General features: G+C 44.5%; 1 protein-coding gene across 1 annotated transcript; it reads right to left on the bottom strand.

The window, feature by feature from the left end:
• Positions 1–927: 927 nt before the first annotated feature.
• On the bottom strand, positions 928–18,674 carry LOC131290041 (venom dipeptidyl peptidase 4). The gene is made up of 6 exons (XM_058319422.1): positions 18,393–18,674; positions 4,726–5,217; positions 3,612–4,653; positions 2,401–2,952; positions 2,117–2,328; positions 928–2,038 (listed from the first exon to the last, which is right to left on the bottom strand). The coding sequence occupies exons 1-6, from the start codon at positions 18,672–18,674 to the stop codon at positions 1,943–1,945; spliced, it is 2,676 nt and encodes an 891-aa protein (XP_058175405.1). The 3' UTR covers positions 928–1,942.
• Between the last annotated feature and the right edge of the window lie 54 nt (positions 18,675–18,728).

The following is an 18,728-nucleotide window of genomic DNA, read 5'->3' on the forward strand; positions in this document are numbered from 1 at the left end:
GGGACAGTTTTAAAAGATGAAAAAGTGGAACACATTACACGGGATGAAACAGCGCCAAAGGTTGCAGAAAGAGTAGAGTACACAAATAATCCTATTCGGTGTGGTGCATGTGCATGTGTGAGGAAGTGGGTTAAACGAAACTTTAAAATCAAATTTTTACAACTACGATTGATAAAGTGTATTTTTTCCGGTCACGTAATAGTACTACCGCGCAGCTGTAAAATAAAGTTTAAAAGAAAAAAAATCACGAACACGTACATCCGATTTGCAAATTTTTACAAATTAAACCAAAATTTAGCGAAAATTCAAAACATCCATCCTTCCTACCCATCCCAACCCCAACCATCGTGTGAAAAATGATTTGAATAACAAAATAGAAACTCAAACAGAAAATTTACAAACAAAACCGAACGCGTGAAACCGGTGTGTGGAAGGAGGCAATTTCGACTCCTCTAATTAACCATCTCTTACTTCTCTTAAACTAATAGTACCGAACTATCAGCGAGTCAGAAAGTCCTAAATTATGAAAGTTATATTAGTAAGCAACCATGAAACTATCGTTAGAGCAAAGGCATTAAAAGTAGCAGTAGAAGTAGCGCATGGTGGTGTGGGAAGACGAAGCACACCGAATGGAGGCGGGAAAAGTTATTTGTGCGCCAACGAGAAATGGTACGGAAATATATAAATGTGTGTAAATAAAGAGTAACGAAGAATAGTACAGAATTTAATGAACATGGGAAAAAGAAACAAAAAACATAATAAAGTGAATCAGTATGTAAAATTAAAAGTTTGTGCTCTGGTGTATTTTTGTTACCCGGTTGTTTATCGGATATCATTCAAGAGTCGTTAACACTTTTGCGTAAAACAAGACAAAGTTTTACTTTTATATTCTCTGCTACTCTTTCTTTCAGTTTTCAGAAGCTTCTAAGATTGCTCGCTAACTTTCAATTATCGTTTCTTTTTTTCCCAACCAGCGCCTACTTGGTATGTCTTCTTTGCATAACTGATTTAAGCTACACGGGACACAGACCCTCTGTAAACCATGACTAGTGTTTTGTAAACACACATGCAACACTTTCCCGTGAATTCGATCGTTACGTCCAAACGATACTCTTGCGGCAGTAGGATATATCAATATCCTTCATTAAAACGCTTGCCTTCTCTAAACCCCAGCTACACTTCTCTTTGATTTTGAACCTGCTTTCATCCTTTTTGCTTTTTTTTCATTTACTTTTGTACCCTTTAACTTTAGGTGTCTTATTGTTCTACTCTGTACTTGCTTTTTCTCCCTATATTTACACGATTTAAAATCTGCTTCTTGTGCTCGCCCACTGCGACCTTCTTTTATGTAAAAAAGATAAACTCAATACGAAAGAAATAAGAACAGGTCGACTCGGAACTTCCGGTACTTCAACAAAATGCTTTCGGGAACTCAACAAACCGGCGATTGTGGAGATCGGCTTCCCAATCAATCGAGTTCCGTCTTTATGGGATAAAACTGTCTACTTAACGACCAGTACAGCTAAATTATAATTATATACAGCTCGCTGGCTAGTTGCAGCCGGAAGCATCACGTGGAAGCAAGTTTTCGAATCGTAAAATAGCTCCTCCACATTGACAAACCATGCAAGGGATAGGAATGGAAAACGGCAATATGTTTGAAGTGCTAGCGACTATTTAAAACAGTTTAAAGAGTGAATACTCCTGGCAATGAGGAAGGTTGTTGTAAGTTCCTCCGAACTTTTACCTAATTGGGTTGTTTTTCTTTCCGATCACATTTCGAAAGGAATTCTCTCTCGTGAGGATCACAGATGGGGCGGAAATGAAAAATGACCCCTGAAAGGGTGCCTGGTATGTGGCTATTTATGGTTTGTACTTTCCCCCATCGTTGGGTCTCTGTTTAAGGTTGATTTCAGTTGTTTTATACAGAGAATCCCCACGCCTAATCCAGCTTTAAACATTCACTGAAGAATTTACCAAGCGTATGGTAAAGATGCGGACGGACACCGGCCAAACTGTGATCCTCATCCGGGTAGCTCTGTAGGGATGGGGGAAAGCAAAAAGGGTTGTGAGCGGTCGGAGGTAGCGAATACAACGCAGGCGTCGTGTTACTTACCACCTGTTTGAACTGGATGTCGTGCGTTTCGAGGGCACGGGACAGTTGCATCGCCTGCTGGAAGTGCACGTTGTCGTCGTAGGTGCCGTGCACAAGCATGTAGGAGCGATTGCGGAATTGTTCGTGTTTCGCCGTCAACCGAGACTCTTCGTAGCCCCGACGGTTGTCGCTCGGGCTCGGCAATCCCATATAACGTTCGGTGTAGATTGAGTCTGAAAGTAGTTGCGAAAGTGTCCGCTTAGTACGGTCGGTCAGAATCTAAGCATGCGGTTCCCAAGACATACCGTAGAACGACCAATCGGTCACGGGTGCAACCGAAACGGCACACTGGAACACATGGTTCGTGTCCTGTGCAAGTGCCATCGCCGATGCGTACCCTCCGTAGCTCCAGCCCCAGATGGCGATACGCTCCCGGTCGACGTAGGGCAGCAGGTCGGCCAACTTGCGCGCCCCAGTGATCTGATCCTGCACCTCGACCGTACCGAGCTGGCGGTAGATCTGGAACATTAGCCGATCGCCCCGATTGCCGCTTCCCCGGCCGTCGATCTTGGCGTACACGACCGAGCGGTTCGAGGCGAGATGCGTACCCCAGCCGATCGACCAGCTACCGACGACGTTGGCCGAGTTCGGACCACCGTACACGTCCACCAGCATCGGGTGCTTGACGTCTGCGCTGGTTGTGTTCACGCCCGGCGGAATCAGCAGCATCGCCTTCGCCGTGAATCCGTTGCCGAGATCGAGCTCGTGGATTTCCACGCGCGGAAGTGCCTTGCCCTTGAGTAACCGCTCGACATGTCTGTTCGATTCCCATTCCTTGATTAGTTTCAGCTGAACGTCTATTGAAGAAAAACGAGAAACAGTTATATAGTAATTTGGATGCTAAGAAAGATAAGTACGAAAAATCCTAATTTGTTTCTTGCTAGGATAAAGATTTCACAAGAACAGTATTGACTAGTTCATGGCGCTCGAAAGGACCTTTCCATCGTTAGAAAATTTATTTACCCAATACAATCTAATTAGCCTTTTTGTACGAAAATTAGTGTTTTACTGCGCTTACTTTGCTTCTACAGTAAGCTTCTGTCAATGTAATCAATGATGAATCACCTTTTTATCATATAATATCTCTATTTAATTTTAATTCGGTCATATTCACTCATATCAATCTTTGTATTAGCTGTTTGTAATTTTTCTGATATAAGCATCATATAATATATCATCATATAATATATATCGAAAAATATGATGAAAGTAATGGAAAATACCTGACAACAAATTCTCAGCTTAGCGAATTTGCTGAGATCAAGAGAACAGCATATTTCGGTGTGATCAACGTTTAATTTAACTTTCTTGTGGACCTTGATCCAATTGACCGAGGTTAAATTCTCTTGATTGTATAAATTTCACAGTACGTGAGAACACATTCAAGCGTATTTTTTGGCAAAGCTAAGACTCAAGGATCAACATTTTCGATATATTGCTTTGTAGTGAAACCTACCGTTTGATCCTTCGGCGACGCTCCAGTGAAACACGTGACTCCAGGGAATATTGGGACCACGCGCCTCCAGCACCAGATAGTTGTCACCGCTCATCGGGCTCATCTGTGCGTTGAAGACGCTCTGGTTCGCACTAACTTCCACATCGCACGTCAGACACTGTGCCGTTGCACCCGGCTTGCCATCGATGGCGTACACGTGCAGCACGTGTGATTCCTGCTCGGTGTTGGCGGTATAGAAGATCAGATTGCTGACACCGTCCCACTTGAGGATTTCCTGCACGACAAACTTGCCGCTAGTAAGCGGCACGACCGAGCGTGGCTCCGTGGTCGAGATCATGGTGATGTGTTTGTAATCGCCGGCCGAACCCTGGCTCTGCGAGGCAATCACGAGGAAGTGCGTACCGTCCGCGTTGAATACGGGTGCACTGAACAGATCCAACCAACCGCCACTCTGATTGATTTCGTGCACCGTCATACACTGGTCGCCTTCGCCGGCGGCCGGTTCGGTGGTCCGGCAGGAGCGCATGATTGCGTGGTTCTGCACGCGGTTCATCCAGATCGTCACCAGGCGGTCGTTTGTCCAGCCGACGCTCGTGATGATGTGGTCCTGGAGCGGCGAGACGAGCTCCTGCGGGGGCAGCACCTCCTGCATCTTCTGCTCGCGCAGATCGTACTGGAACAGGTGAACCTCGGGGTTCTTCGTGCCCACCTTCGGGTAGTGCAGGGACAGCTCGTGCGGGTACTGGTAGTCCGGGTTGCCCGGCGGACCGTAGATGGGAATCTTCATTAGCGGTGTCTGGGTGTCGTTGAAGCGAATGAACGCGATCCGTTGGCCGTCGGGCGAAAACCAGGTGGCAATGTTGGTGGAGAACACCTCCTCCTCGTACACCCAGTCCGGAATGCCGTTGTACACGCTCGCACTGCCATCGGTCGTGATCTGCACCTCGGTCGCAGTTGGACTCTCCCGATAGTACAGGTTGTTCTGGTGCACAAAGATAAACGAGTGTCCTACCGGACCCCACTCGACCAGGTTCAGGGCGCGCTGTGGAGGGAGAGAATACCATCTGCATGAAATTTATCCTCGCCAGGAAGAAAACGTCTAGTTGATTCATACCCTTTCCCCGCCGACGTTCACCGGGTGAATGTGACGCGTTCCCAAATCTACTATATCGTACACGGCGAGGTAGCTGTGGCGGAAGATCTTGCTGTAACCGCGCGCCACCAGCAGGAACTTTCCATCCGGCGACAGGTCAAACTTGAAGCCCTGCAACAGATCTTCGTACCGCGAGCTCAGCAGCATCCGTGTGGCGTTCTCCACCGGATCGTACAGCATCACCGCACCAAAGTCGTCGCGGTAGATGATCTTCCCGTTCGACGTCCACGTGCCGGAGTACCCGCTGGCCGTCAGCCGTCCGGAGAGGAAATCTTGAAGGGTGATCGGATCACCACCGCCCGACACGATCGGGGCCGTTTCCGGCGGCACGCCTTCATCGTTGCTGGCCGTCACCATTACGACGAGCGCGACGGCGATCACGGTCAGGATGACGGCCAGCGTACCGAGCAGCAGATACCACCGGAGAGTCTTTTTCCCCGTTCCGACCAGCTCCTGTGAAAAGTAGCGATGAAAAAAAAACATTATAAAATAAACTGAAGCGATTTGAAAAGATTCTAAAATTAATTCGATTAGCTGAGAGGTACAACGTTTACGTTTTCATACAAAACCCATGTGATCTTCATTTTCCATACTCAGCATGAATTGCAATAGGATTGTACTTTTCGTAATCGGCTAGCACCCTTATTTGTCGTCATCAGCTAACATCCAAAGGAAGTTAATCGAGCTCCTCTTGTGCTTAGCCCTTATCGGGTGATGGATTGATGGTTATAAATGTATTTGCGAACAATACTACCATCTATCTATAATAGCCACTCGCGCCGCCTTCTCGGCACATCTTATCGGGCGAAGACAGTTGTAATTTTTGAATGACCAAATTGCTCCCGATTATCGCAAAAACTCAATCGATTGGTTGCGATGGGTGTTATCGGGGCACCTGTTATTGATTCGATAGTGGCAGTCACAGGTGGAATCGCATAGACATTTGACCGTTGGTAAATAAGCTTAGTTGAATTTGGAAATATTTTACTTCATAATAATCGATAGCCATCTTCCATCGAGGGATGCACTCAACTTTTGACAACAGTTGCGTTGGAAAAAATATGTTCATGCCACATGAAAATATGATCTTTTTAATTATTTTCTGTAATAAACATGAATGCTGTTTGAATTTCCATTGCTGCGATTGTTTGTGTCTGTTTTTTAGTTACATTTCATATAAAACTACTAACTATAGGATGAAAAGTGTAATAATAAAGTGTTTTAAAAGTTAACACAATTATTTGATCTAAATATTGATAAACTTATCTTCATCCATTCAACGATCGCGTAAGATATAGTTAAACACATCATTTGATGGATATAAATAAAGATAAGATATATAATTAAACACATCATTTCCGGTATCATTTGTTGAATGATTGTTAACTCAAGCTTTTCCCAAGTATTTATAACCCTTGAGGAAAATAAGCGACTTTGGGCAATGGCTTCGCAAAGAGTAATACATTGAAATCAATACTGATTATTAATACTTCAACCATTGGGTTGGAGCGATTTTTCAAACAATTTTGCCATTCAGGCCGATTGCTTATCAATTCGTTTCTTTAACAAAATTTCCATTGCAGCGATTATTCGTCCACAAGTTTTGATAACTTGTCGTTTTGAACATGTATTGCTTTTTGCTTTTTCCTTCACTTAACCATTGGATTGCAGCAGGTGGATTAATGTTGTTTTAATTCTCCTTTCCCACGAGGGTTCATCGGTATCATGCAATCCCACCTGAGTGCATTACTTCCCGACGAGCTATTCATGTAATCACAACATCGCATTGCCTATGCCCCGGGACACGCGGTCCATCTTCGCGTCGGCCACAAGCGGGCAGCCGGTATCACACTTCCCAAGCCGCTGCTGCCCGTCATAACATAATGTCTCAGTTTTTGGATATGCTGCGCTCACTCTGCTGGTTCGGGGGAACCCTAGCGAATGGTCGTTACGTAGAGCCACAATATCAACAACCCCACGACGACGGTAACCGGTCATGAAAACTCGTTTCGAGTGTTCGGCTTCGGTCGCGTAATGCTCTCGAAACCGGGCCGTCCGGCTTCGACGTGTTTGGCGCGTGGGTCCGATAACGTGGGGTTGCATTTCTTCGACCATCGGAAGCTTATAATGATAGATACTACGACGGGCCGTCGGAGCGCTCAGTGGCGTTCGTTTTCCTTACGCATTAGTGGGAAAGCGCGACCGCAACTAATTGCACACGATGTGCCGTAGAAAGTGCTCTAGGAAAATTGGCTTGCCATCGTTAATACGGTTCAGTTTTCCTTCTAGATGCAGACCCATGCGGTGTTGTGTGGATTGTGACGGACGGTGCGCAAAGGAATGATCAACCTTGCCTGGACGCCGTTTAGCACAATTTTCCGCTGGTCCTTCTCATTCACTTTCACGCCACGTAAATGGCACAAACAAACCCCGCGTGCACGTGGTACGCGAGGTGTTGCATTTCGGGCGGATCATTAGTTGGCATGCAGACGGCGTACTGCACCGCGACACACTTTGGTGTTTTCCTTCCACAGCCACTTCGGACAGTTCGGTGCATGTAACCACTTTGTTTGCGTTGGGTTTTTGGGCAACCCACTGTGGCCACACTGTCGGGAAATCCCCATGCGCTTCCGCGTGACGTCGTTATAGCTTCCGCCGTTTATTACCTCCTAAAACGAGAATGACACGAGGTGGAGGAGTTGTTCATGAAATCGAGTGAGTGAAAGAGTCGTTGACCGGCGTTTGAGCGTTGTTGGTAAGCGATCGCGTTATTATTAAACATTACGCCGTGCAACCCTCACACCAAATTTGTCCGACATGCGGTAATTTATTCGTATTTACAATTAAGCGTGCTTCAGGCAAATGGAGCACAGTGTATAAGCCCTCGTTGTTTTTTAGTATTGTGCAACCAGTGTGACGTAACACAAATTGGCCCACGATCGCGATCGTAAACTCGCAGGTAGGAGTAATACCGTTTCGCAGCGAAATTCGACATGGATTTAGATAGATTGTGTCTGGAACGATTTACGTTAGCCAGGTTTATTATCCGGTTTTGAATGTCACATTTCAAGGATTTATAAAGAATGGCTTCAACGGAGGAAGACAGATTGATTTTAAATGACGCATTCGCGACGTGTTCAAACGACCTACATTTAGACGAAGGTGAGCGGAAGCTCTATCTTTACCTGATCCGAATGTCCAATCTCGATGGAGTTTCCACTGGAGGCTGCCATCGTGCCGCTGCAGCAGGTTTCTCACCAGAACCAAAACACCGTCTATCCTAAACTGTACACCTTCTTCTGCACAACGTTTTACTAAACACACACTTTTGGTGGAAGAAATAAAGCCATGGATTTCTGGAAAAACCGCCACACGAACCGATCCGACCGAGGATCGTACACTTATGCCACGTTATCGTGATATTGGCTAAAGACCGTCTTGGCAATCACCAACAACACCTCACGATGGGTCCAATTATTCAGCTGCACGGATTGAAGCGAATACTGAAGACTACCAACACCCCGTTGAATCGTTTATTAGTGTACGCGTGTGGCCCCTGAAGGAAACGGTTCAACCGGAGACGACGTCAGAGCAGACGAATTTGGTACACGATTCCCAAAGACCGCGACCAACTGTTCAAACACTGTGTACACGTTCCGCCCGAACTAGGTGCCATCGCAAACGGAGTAGCTTTTTACGAAATAATTAACTGCCTACAAAAGCTCTGCGTGTAAGAGATCTCTCGATGGAAAATTTGACAAATATTATCACTTTCATCAGTTTACGCCTCGAGTTACTGCATTCCCTGCAATTGCTGATAGCGTCCGTCTATCAGCTGTCCATTGCCCATCCATGGGGTATGTTTGTGTTATCAGCTTGTCGTCTTGGAATCAGACCAATTAGATTAGTGTGTTAACATGCTGATAAGCGTTACATGACCCATAACAACTTCCAATTATAACGGTTTGGGGGTTCAATAAGCTTTACTTCTTTCCTATTTTCGAGCGCAGTTCATATCAAAAGCTTCCTTGGCGTAGTTAAACTTCATATATTAGTATAAACTAAGCCCGAATCCGTACCGTTATGTTTCTGTTATTCCGAATAAAACGCGTGATAATATTGTAAAACATTCTAATCATACACTACGTATTATTTAAAAATGATAATCTTGTTTAGTTTGTAAGTTGTGCCAAAAGAACAATTATGTTTGAAGAACAATGATGTATTGAATGTGTTATGCCAAATAACTAAAAGTTCGTAAAAATATTGAATCTGCTGGACAGTGTTTTGTTTATAAACAGAGAAAGCAAGAGGTTTGATAATTTGTTCGTATCTTCCGCCTTGCTGGGAGCTATTCGATCACCACCCATTTTCAATCAATGTCCATAAGGAGACAATCACCTTCCTGTTTCAATCAAAGCTGGCCTTCTTTGCTGGCCATCGGATAGTCAATATTGTCCGCTTATGGTGTCGTGTAAAATCTTCATAACTTCCGGCGCGCGTCAAGCGGTAGTGCCTTCCTGCGCAATATCAATTACTTTTCCTTTTCCTTTTCCGAGCTCGTCGTGCCCCAACGAGCGTGTAAGTTTCCCGCTTGACAGATAGGTTGTTTATGGTAATTTAACTCTCCTCGCGTTGCAATCGCAACACCTTCGCAAAACATTTAGCAACCATTATCTAGCCTTCCTACTAGCCGGGTTCCTCTTGCCCGGTAGAGTTCGGAGTGGCGGGTGTGTGAACGAACAATTGCGAATTACTGGCAATTTTCCACGCTCCAAGCAGGTGCGATGATAATCGGCATGGATGCCGTGCGGTGAAAATGGTAATCGGTGTTCCATCTTAAACTATTTGTAAACCGCACCGCACATCACCGAAAAGTGCGCTGTAATTTGAGTATTTGTACCGCTTTCCTTTTCGCTTCGCCTCTCCGTGGGGAAAACTTCAAGGTATAGGAGTAAGATAAGCCCGCGAACTGGCGAACGAAGGCGAACGGGCGTATCTAGGCGTTGCGCATCTTCTTGTTCCACGTTGGTGAGCGGGAAAATTAATGGCTTTAATGTGGGCTGGCTGGTAGTTAGTACTATGCTGTGTCATTTTGTTGCTCATACCCGACTCGATGGTGAATCAGATCCCTTTTCTCGAAAGTACAATATGTTTTACTTTTTTGATACAAGTGTACAGTCCGGATCATGGAAATTCCCTTCGATGATGACTGTCAAAGGTTTCGGCCATGGAAATTATCTCAATTGCGTCAGTTGCTTTGAGTTAGGAGGCTTTATTGTCAGAATCACTGAGTTCTGAGCCTAATAATGATTCGCTCTAATTATGATTCATCGTAAACTTATTCAAATTGATTAACCGATTTGTCACCCTCATCGGTTCACTACACTCATCTTCTCTTCTCTACCAACGTTGATGATTGCTTTCCGTTCCGTTCGGGGTGAAATATAAATTTTCCTTCCCGCTGAGGGGAAAGTTTGTGCCTTACCACTGTTGCCTCCGTGAACGTTTCCATCAGGTCAATTTTCGTTTGATTATGAATTGAAATCGCACAACGTCTACGAACAAACTGAACATCCAAGCTGACGAAGAAGCGATGGACTGCCTGGAACGGATGAAATGGAAGCCTGCCGGCCATCGTGGAGTTTTTCTTGCCGAGCAACACTAATCCATCGTGGTGTGCGTTCTCAGTTCGATTAACATTAATTAACCCATTCAGCCGATGGCACTGCTTGCTTCATTTAACGGCTGCAACGGCTGACTGTCCTTTCCCAAAAGAGCCGACACGACCGTTTCATCGTACTTCGCCGGAGGCAAGTCTCGAAATCTTAGCTTCGGTCGCAGGCTGTGACGAAGCGATTTATTTGGAGAACTTTGTCGCCCCCTTCCCATGGTCACATGGAACACATTTTCCGGGTCAGAAACGGCCCAACTTTACGTTGAACCATTAGTGTCGTGTGTGTAGTTTTCCGAGCTAGATTGGCCATGGATGAATCCAGCAAGTCGTGTCTCATCGTACTTGAGATGCAAGGACCGAAATTGGACAGCAAGGGATGGGATGTCCTGGCAAGTAAGTAGCACCTATAAGTACATCCACCAACGCTACCGCCACGTATGGGTGCATCGATGCAATAAAATGAGCGCCAACGCGATGACATACGCCAACAGTGCACTTTTAAAACGTTTGCATTTTTCATGACGCTGTCAAGTAGTATCAGGCAAGGTGGTGGTGATGCTGGTGGTGGCAAGAATGTGCAGATTCTTTCCCCCGTCTTTCTATTTTTTTGTTTCGGACAGAGGACATTCTTGAAGGGGACGTTTGGCGGAACATCCTTATTCCGCTTACACGGACACATTGTCGTCGGTTCTTCCGGAGGAAAGTCATCTTTCTCATGCACGTAAATGCTTCCCCACCACTCGCCACTCGGAGTCACACTTGTCTCAAGACCTTTCGTAGTTCGCCGACTTTTGCCCAGCTAGACTCCTATGCCTTTTCTTTCCCTCGTTTGCCTGCTCGTTCGGACACTTGTGGCCGCCTTCCGTCCCATTTTTCTGTATGTTTCAACAGCTATACCACGTCGTCTCGTGCTGTTTTCCTGTCAGCGGCTCTAACAAGAAAATTGCAGCAGCGTGACTGCACAAACGTTACATTATTGATGTAACACAAAGTTTTCCTCTTCATCGTCTAGTTCATTGATGAACCTGACCCGGATGAAAAACGATGTTTTGTGAAGTTTCATTAAAGTTAAGCGGACATCACATGGTACTGGTACGGGAAGATGCTTTATAGTGGAGCGAGATGGGAGATTTTTAGATCCTTCCCCGATCCCATTCATCAGACAAGTGCTCACGTCAAGCCCGGATATCGTCCATTGCAATCTACCCGTATCGGCTATGGTGGTACAATGTAGCATCATCAGGAGACACGAGTCATGGTCCACCTTTCAGAAACATTCTTTAATTGCTTCTTCAGGCCATCGATCAACCGTGGAGTAATTTTGGCCAAAATCCAAAACATTCCACGAGCTTCGAGGAATTTTCCGAATAATTTGAGAGGTAAGACAATCATCATGATAGGATATACAGTCTGTTCTCGAGTTACGCGGTTCTCGACTTACGCGGATTCGGAGATACGCGGTTTTCAAAATTTGACAGTAGATTGGGTTTATTACATCGATTTAAATTCCTGAGATGTACAACCACACGAATAAATATGTAAATTACACATTTGCATAACTTACGCTTTTTATTTCGTTTGGTGCAATTTATGTTGTTTGAATACGCTTGCATTGCATTCATATTAATGAACAAAGAAAAATTTTGAATATTCTATGATACATGTACACAAGAGCTCGATCTCTTAACTCCTTGTATAAACTATGTGTCAAGCAATATTCGAGATACGCGGAAATTCGAGATACGCGGATTTCTCTGGTCCCCATTATCCGCGTAACTCGGGAACAGACTGTACCACAATTAGGGACGCTTGGAAACTCCATAGCTCTAATAAGACAAGATGAAACCTTGACCGGTTAAGGTATTTTTACGATTTCAAAAATATGTTTCTGTGTTTTCTCCAGAACAATATTATTCGTACGTTTTCCGGTGTTATACCACCGATATGAAAGTGTGAGAATCCTTAAACAAATGCCGCAAGCGAGTCAAAAGATATCAATTCGACCCGCATCGGAAGCAATTGGCTATGATGGCGGTAGTATCATGTGTTGCTAGGAAATTATTCTCTCAATTTTTTCCACTTTCTATTAGTATTATTTCAACATAAATCTATAAACTGACGAAGGAAGCAATGGCCGTTGTTATATTTGACTGCTATATCCAAATTTTAGTTTTGTTCTTGTCTTTTGTTTTAGTTATCTAATATTTAATAATAGTTTACATTTTTTTGGAAATTTACATTTTTTCTTTTATTAAACATTTTTCTGCATCATATATTAGCATTGATATTTAACATAAGGCAATTACTATAAACTACTACTTCTTTTCATCATGTGAAATAATCATAAGACACTGCTTTCATGCATCAATTTCCCATATAGCGTGTCATACTCTCCTTTCGTGAAAGCTAATTTTCTTTATGATCATTTCATATCATTCATTGTCTACTGAACGCTACACTACTATCGCTAGTGTAACTGATATTTTGCTGCCTTCTTCGGTCTCTGGGAATTAAATACTACTTGCCTGGCACCAAGTATCAGAGGCCAGATCTATCACTTAACGTTGACCTTTCGATACATTGGACCTAACACAACGCTTCGGTGTGATGGTCCACGCCATCGGAGAGTGTTTGTGACGATCAAGATTCACACTTCCCCGTCTAGTCCTCACTCGAGGAGAATAAAGTTTCTTTCCGTCAGCCGCAGGAAATATCAACGCATCTCGCGTCGCGTGTGAAGCCCCCAGTTGTTTAACATAGGATTTGAAGCAAACGATGGTGTGTGTCGTGGAAGACATATCGGTTTGATCGATCGGAAGAAAACTATAGCCAATATTCCACTGGCAGGGTTTGTTGTGTGTGAGAACAAAATGCTCCAAACGTCACGCAGTGATGGCGATGGTGACATTTATGATTTCAGACACCGTGAGATATAGACCAGGTGACCGTGTGGCACCGAGCAGTAAACAACGTGCATCCTCCGGCCATTCGGAACCGGTAGACCTTGAGAGAAGATGCAAAATATTAAACCTACCCCTAAGTAGAAAATCCACAAATACACGAAATGTACCTCCACCGTACACACATCATCAATATGTGCTCACGTGGCATGGTTGTGAAGGTAACAGCAAGGCTTTGGCAGTGGACAAACCAAAAGAAGAAAAAAAGAGACTTATATTTCCAAATCCAAATGAAATTCACCAAAATGGCATCGATTGCACACCATCGATCGAGCCGAGGTTGTGGGCACAGCATCCGGAGCGAGCTAAAACCGGTTCCATAGGTTGATGGAGACGCTATACCTTGTCAAGCATGGTCACGAATGTTGCTAACGAAAAAACAGACCTTGGTATAGCCTTTTACTGGTGCTGTTCGTTTCGAGTGCAGGTATTTATTCTCTTCGGTAATGCTGTGGAATTTGCACAAACCCACAAGAACCATTTTTTTCCATCCACTCAGACGGTGCTGTAATGCTACTGCGGAGAATACAACCTTGATTGACACATAAGTTATCTAATACATGCTATTAGTTTGTCAAGGCATAAAAATGTTGTTTCTAAGGAATGTAAAGGTATATCTGTACAATTTCAACTGTTATCTAAATCGTCAATTATCTTTCCAACACTAGCTTATCTGATTGAGCGTGGGGGACACTAATGTAACAATCTGTCATAAAATGTATTTTATGAGCCAACGTGACATCGACAGAAAAATATCACAGGTAATTTAAAACAATACAGCATTGCCCTAGAAAACTCTGGCGTACATTTTAGTGAAAGAAGGCGGCATTTAAAAAAAGTAAAACACTTTTACCGAACAAATAAAACTGTTGTTGGTGTGGTACATGATTTATGAACCAACCGCTTTCACCCTCTGATGCAACAACGCATCAGTGGTAAAGTGCAGCGTACCAAATTTTTCGTTCTGAAGCGCAATTCAGCTGTGTTTTTATGCATCCAGAACTACTATAACCATTCGTCGTAAATCAAACCACGTGCGCGGTGGGTTAAAGTCCGGAAAAAGGGAGAAAAGAACGGTGACAAAAGTGATGATGCATTGCAACACGCAAAATACCAACGACTGCTCCACCACCCATGTATAGCAGGGAATGGGAAAAGCATTGGAGAACTGCATTCTCAGGCAACACGACGACTAACACTTTGGCTGAGATGGCGTTCTTGATGCCGTAAAAGACGTGTTCTCGGTGAAGTAGGATGTTTGGTAAAGGAAACGTGTTGTTGGTGCTGAAAATGTCCTATTGTGTATCCCATTACATACACAAATTAGATAATAAAACATGATGAATGAATTCGTTTCACCAGCATCATCCGACCCAGAAGGTGTGTAGGGAAGTGTAGCTTGAACTAGGAGATAAGTTTAGCATAGCGTACACACGCCAAAACATCACACTTAAGTTTTGCAATCCCCATTCGTGTATCACAGAATAATTTCACGTATTTGGTTGAACATTCACTACTTGATGAATCTCATTTGTCGCGAGTTTCCATGGTAACGACGAAAATATCCACACGCGTACACTGCCTTGGGTACCACAAATTACAGCACGATTACGAGACGGTGCTGGTGATTGCCTTTGGTTTCCCGGTTGTCGTTTATTTTTCTGCCTTCAAATATGTATTCCCGCCACGGGTGGCGAAGGAGCAACTTCACAATGGTCACGATTTGATCATTACGCGATTGAGGTGGCGATGAGTTCTTCCTGGAGTTAAAAGCAGATACGCCGTCGTATACGCGCGCGATCCGCGGGAGGTAAGTTAATTTGGTTAAATCGGTTAGATACCATAGCACAACACACAAAATTTAAAATCACACCATGAAGAAGATCATGGCTTTGTTTTTGTTAGGTGCTCGCGCACACCACCCTGGGAAAGGAATTGCGGTCCACTGCGTTGATCTCGCGAATCGCGATCGAGCGCACACCCATACAAACTGATCCCGCGCACAGAGGCTTGGCCGCGGCGTAGCGCCCACCACTGGTTCCGATGGACCGTATTACGCACCCCTCGAGAACTGACCGCACAGAGAAACAGGCGCACGGCGGTCTCTACACAGCCGAGACCGTTCGACAGTACCAAACCGAACACGACGAGCACCGGACGAATACTGAACTGCCGGTTCATGGATACCACGGTTTAGCGCCCGGCGGTGGATCCCCTAAAACGCTCCCACTTTGAGCTCACGCCATAGCGAACGTACATCCCACCTCCGACGGACCGCATTCCAGCGCACTGTTGGCGCTTCGTTTTGCTCTACTCGCGGTTCCTAGTAAACAGAGAGCATGAGAAAGAGAACATATCGCGTGAGGCGAGTTTAAAACGCGATATGAGCAGAAGTGAGTTTGCTGCTGTTCCGCTGCGTCTGCTCGAAAAAAACAAAGTTTCACACACGTGCGGATATACTTAAAAATATAAAAAAGGATATGGTAGCGATACGAGAACCTCAATAGATTAATTATGTTTGATGTAACGAGATAAAAAACATAAAACTCGCGATCATTGAGCTTTATGCTTTCGTTTTTTAACGGGTACTGTTAATTGGTGGTCCACTTTCCATTTTTGAGAAATCGACCGATTATCTTCCCCCGGACTTTGATTTTGCCGAAATGAATTCAGATGGATCGTGATGGATGTTATTGGTCAAGCTGTGTTATCATGTGTCATTAAAATATTTTCGACCTAGTAAACAACATCAAAGGTTAGTAAATGCTTCAAAAATCTCTTTCGTTAGCCAAAAGTCATCCTATGTACACAAAAAAACTCGTTAGTTATTTTTGTATTTTTTTATCCAGATTGCTACGATCCTTTTTTTTCATGCAACTTAAGGGGAATGCTTAGTACTCTGCCCTGCAAATAGGGCGGGAGGATGTTAAACACAGCGATTTGTTTTTTAATAAAAAACGTAGTTGTTTTGAAAGATACCGAAGAAGGTGATAATGACCGCTTATAGCACAGTCGATTTAGATTGAGCAAGTTCAGAACGCCGGAACTGCAATGTAAAGAAAGTATATCTCGGAAGTATTTTTTGGTTAGTCACATGTAGCATTACAACAAAACCTATGCAAACAGAGTACTGATATGGCAAGGCAGCCTCAATGTTTGAATATAGATTTAATCACATTTCCAGCGAACCCAAAAGTTATTTTAAACTACTTTATCAAATTTTTCAGCGATTTTTTTAACCTGGTTTAAAATGTTATGTATCTTATTGGCGATGCTCGTTTTGCCCTTCTATGGTTCAAATTGCCCTTTACTACCCTATTTTATTGAAAAAAAACTAAGGCTGCTCGAATGAGGGAGAGCTCACTTTTTCACTTCGATTTAAGGTGGTGAGGTGAGATGCGAGAAACTCGCAGACTCCCGCGAAACGTGTTGTAGAGTAAATGTCCGCGGGAACCCCCCTGCAAAACAACGCGATTTTCAAAGGAGAATGACGATTCCGCAGACTCCACGCGGACACGGCTCTCGACTCTAAAAACGCATGGTTCCGTAAACAACGACTTGTTGCCACACGAAGGAAGCGCGCAAAGTGTACACAGAAAGCACCGGCGCCCGTTTCAAAAGCGCATACAAAACGGATAAGCATTGCGGTTTCGGTATCGAATTTCGGCACCGGTGTTAGTCTGGGATCGATTTACAGACCCTTTAGTCCCGAGCGCCATTGTACACATCTTATCTTGTCCTCGTTCGGGGGTCGATTTTCCCTCACATTTCACTTTTCCCGTCAAGGTTAGCCACATCGCTGTTCACCGGCCGTCTTGGTCGCGTTTGGCCAGCATACACTCTGTGTGGCGGCACAATTAGACAATATTATCCACTTGCTCTTATCGGTTGTTCGCCTCGAGAAAGATATGCTTCCAGCGGTGCACGATCAACAGCCGGCATAGTTCGAACCGGAGGCAACCCACATGCAGCAATAGCTTCACGTACGCACGCACGCACGCCCCTCACGGCGGCCTAATCAGGATGGAACCAATTGAAGCGCAGCTAACGGACGATTAAACTTAGAATACGCTTCATTAATTGCTGACAGCGAAAAGAGATTGCTACTGAGAAGACACGCTTAGTGCCGCGCTAATAGGTTTTGAACAAACATGAAGGAAACCCGATGGCAAAAGTTAGTTAATATTGGACCAGTTGAACGTACTGTGGAACAAAACAATGGCAGTATAACTAACATTTTGCAAGATTGTTGCAAATACAATTATTGAACATAATTCTAAGGACTACAACTGAAAATGGAACCACAATCAACATCATTTGTTGAGAGAATCCCCTGTTCGAGAGGACTTCTTCCTTGTTCAAAAAGTAAAGACAGCATCGGTATATGAAATCACGGTAGTGCTAAAACAAGACTAGTACGGCTTGTCTACCAGCTCGACCCACATCTTTATGTGTTCAGCTAGTTGTTCTTTTGCTTGTAAACCGCTTGAAAACAATATACAATCAAGGTTGCTTGATGCGTTGTATTACAGAACACATGCGGGAAACATAGCCCCTTGGGGAAGCCCAAGAGGGGCGTATGATAATTGCTCACCGCGGTAAGCTATTCCTTCGTTGCACTTCGGAACTAGCAATGCACACACCTGGCACCGTACGTCGTGAAGGGCGGTTTAATGAGTGCAGAAGTGCAATGTCTTCAACGTGGCGTTTCACCACAAGGCGGTTAGGGTGGTTAACAATTAACTCCCATTACCTACACCTTGCTGTGTTATCTGTCACGCAAATGAATGTCTTAGTTCATCGATTTTCCCATGGGAAAATAGGGCAACTTTGCGTTGAAAACAATGAAACCCTTAGCTAACTGCCGATAGTCCTTTAGAGGGTATGAAAGACAGCTTAGACGACGATGAAATCTAGCATAAATCGTACATACATATGAAGATCCATGATTGATATCCTTCTTTTCGTGCCATGTCTAGTGGTTGCCTCACCTGGTACATATCGTTGCCCTTGTTGTCTCGACCACCCCGCAGCGGATCCATATCCACTATGACACCCCGCGTGGACCTAAACCATCGTCCTGCGGCTGTCTTCTGCCTATCATTAACACCGCTCAGCAGCCCGCCATCAATGCCGTCCTCCTCCTCCTTATCGAATTCGCTATCGCTGCTGCCGCTGCTACCCGCTGCTAACAGTGTCCGACTGTCGGATTCGTCGAAATCATTCTGTGCCAACCGTCTGTACTCAGTCTTCTTGTGTATGGCAACGTTCATACTTTTTGGTTGTAGTTTGGGCCACACGAACACTTCAAGGATTCAAGCGTTCCT

The sequence above is a fragment of the Anopheles ziemanni genome, chromosome 3, assembly GCF_943734765.1.
Source record: "Anopheles ziemanni chromosome 3, idAnoZiCoDA_A2_x.2, whole genome shotgun sequence".
NCBI lineage: Eukaryota > Metazoa > Arthropoda > Insecta > Diptera > Culicidae > Anopheles > Anopheles ziemanni.